Source organism: Chiloscyllium plagiosum, chromosome 39, assembly GCF_004010195.1.
Source record: "Chiloscyllium plagiosum isolate BGI_BamShark_2017 chromosome 39, ASM401019v2, whole genome shotgun sequence".
Lineage (NCBI taxonomy): Eukaryota > Metazoa > Chordata > Chondrichthyes > Orectolobiformes > Hemiscylliidae > Chiloscyllium > Chiloscyllium plagiosum.
The window spans coordinates 7,268,259-7,270,958 of NC_057748.1; the positions used below are offsets into that span (position 1 = coordinate 7,268,259).

The following is a 2,700-nucleotide window of genomic DNA, read 5'->3' on the forward strand; positions in this document are numbered from 1 at the left end:
AGAGGTTGCTAGTGAGCAATTCATATTTCTGATCCAACTGGTCCAAAGGCATCAGTATGTCCCCTTCGAGTAAATCACCCAGGCAAGACATGCCCCTAGCTGCCCATAGTTTAAACCCAGAGTCCATCATCCCTGGCTGAAAGCCCGGCATACCATCTATGGGTGTCAAAAATTATGTTTTGGCAATATTGCTCTTATTCTGACTCATTGCCCTCCACGCCTTGACAGTATTGATGATTATTGCGCTATGGCAGTATTCCTTAACTGTTCTCACTTTGTCTAAGAACAGCATGCTAGAAAGGGGGCCTCTACCTCAGATGCTTTGATGTTCCACCAAAGACTGAGGGTCATTCACGTAAAATAGCAACGAGCTTAACTGATAGTTTTTGATATCTGGGAGATCTTCTCCTCCCAGCCTGTAAGGTAACTGCAGTTTAATCAGTTTAATTAGGGGCCACTTGCAATACCAGATAAAACAACTAAACTAGCCATTCAGTCTTCTAAATATTTGCTTGCAACAGGTGGGGCCGAATGTTCATTTTAATGAGGGCTATCTGACCTAACCAGGAGATTGGAAGTCCCTCCCATCTCTGAAGGTCCTGCTTGGTTCTGTCGAATAAATGGGCAAAATTGGTTTTAAATAGCCGATCAAGAACAGGAGTAATACATATATCTAAGTAGAGAAAGCCCTCCTGCGACCATATAAAGGGAAATAGAGATCCACCCTCAGGATCAGGCACTCTCAGGAGACCACCCATGGGCATGGCCTCTGATTTCACATAATGGACCTTATAACCTAAGAAACCACCAAATAGATTGATGCACTGTATCAGGTATAGTGAGACTCTTGGGTTTGATAAGAAGGCAAGAACATCATCTTCATACAGTGTGATCTTATGTGACTTTGTCCCCATTTCTGGAGCAGCTATGATGGGATCCCAACATATTGCTGCTTGAAGCAGTTTGATCACCGATGTGAAAAGCAGTGGCGACAAGGGACAGCTCTGTTGACTGCCCCTACAAATATTGAAATTGCTTGACTGTATGCCATTGGTGAGAACCGCGTCAGGAGGAGGATCACTATAAAAAAACCTCTATCCATCTGATGAAGGCCTCACCCAAGCCAAACCTCTTCCAAGTGTGAAAACGATATGGCCACTTGATCCTGTCAAATGCCTTTTCCGTATCTAAGGAGATCACCAATTCCTCTACCAATCGCTGGTGACATACTTGGATCATGTTAAATAATCTCCTGACATTATCTGTCGATCTGCGACCTTTTATGAACCCAGTCTGGTCCTCCTTAATGATGGAGGTCAGTACAGTTTCAAGCCTTAATGCCAGAGTCTTGGATAGGATTTTGAAGTTGGCATTCAGAAGTGAGATATGCCTCTCGGAAGCACAGTCCTCTGGGGCCTTCCCGAGGAGGCCACAACTATGTGAGTCATTAAACATAACTAAGCATCGGCCCTGACAATATACTTATAATTTCCTCATAGAACTCACTGGGGAGCCCATCAGGACCTGGCACCTTCCCATTACAGAGCTGCCTCACAGCCTCCTGCACCTCTTGCTCTGACAATGGGGCATTGAGAAGAGACTCTTGTTCAGGGAACACTCCCAGAAAGTGCAAATTCTCAAAAAAATACTCCATCCTAACCTGCCTATTCTCACAACTTTCAGACTGGAAGAGTTCACACTAAAATTTCCGAAATACTGCATTAATCCTTTTAGAATCATGGGTTAAATTTCCAGTGTACTCCCTGGTCGAGGTAATAGCTTAGGGAGGGACACTCCTTTTCCGGGCGAGATGCGCTAAGTACTTGCCCGACTTATCCCCATCTCAAACAGCTTTTGACTTGCAAATGGAAGCTCCCTCTTAGCTGTCCATGTGAGCATGGAGTTCAGCGTAGACCGAAGCGCTGTGATCCTCTGCAGTTTAACCAACGAGAGCCTGTCAAAGGATGTCTTTTCAGCAACTTTCAGATGCGCCTCGAGCAAGCGTTGCTGCTCACACATCTGTCGCTTCTCATTGGCTGAATAGAAGATAATCAACCCCCCTAGCATAGGCTTTAGCTGTTAGGTGAAGGGTTAAATGTAGGGGAATGGGTCTGGGTGGGTTGCTCTTCGGAGGGTCAGTGTGGACTTGTTGGGCCGAAGGGCCTGTTGCCACACAGTAAGTAATCTTATCTAATCTAATCATAACATGATTTCCCTTTCATAAGCCCATGTTGCATTTATCACGTCCTGTTATCACAGCCTTCATAACAGACTCCCTACTACTGACATTTGGATACCCGGCCTGTAATTTCCTGATTCCTCTCTCCCTCAATTTTTTAAAGTTAGAAGTCACACGACACCAGGTTATAGTCCAACAGGTTTATTTGAAATCACAACCTTTAAGAGCGTTGCTTCTCTGCCAGGTCACCTGATGAAGGAGCAGCATTCCGAAAGCTTATTATTTCAAATAAAGCTGTTGGGCTGTAACCTGGTGTCATGTGACTTCTGACTTTGTCCACCCCAGTCCGACACCAGCACCTCCACATCACCTCAATTTTTAAATAGCTCATACTTGCCATTTTCCAATCCACCTGGGCTGATCCAGAATCTTCAGAATTGGGGAAGGGGATAACCAGTGCTTCCAACATTTGCACAATCATCTTCTTTAATCTCCTCAGATGGAGATTATTGGGCACTGGA

The 2,700-nt window shown here is 44.9% G+C and overlaps 1 protein-coding gene across 1 annotated transcript in view; it reads right to left on the reverse strand.

Moving 5' to 3' along the window:
- LOC122542015 (SH3 and multiple ankyrin repeat domains protein 2-like) overlaps positions 1-2,019 on the reverse strand; it is a 12,305-nt gene extending 10,286 nt beyond the window's left edge. Inside the window, exon 1 of the mRNA XM_043679307.1 lies at positions 1,824-2,019. Within this exon, the coding sequence (XP_043535242.1) occupies positions 1,824-2,019 (196 nt within the window). The remainder of the gene's footprint in view (positions 1-1,823) is intronic.
- Positions 2,020-2,700: the final 681 nt, after the last annotated feature.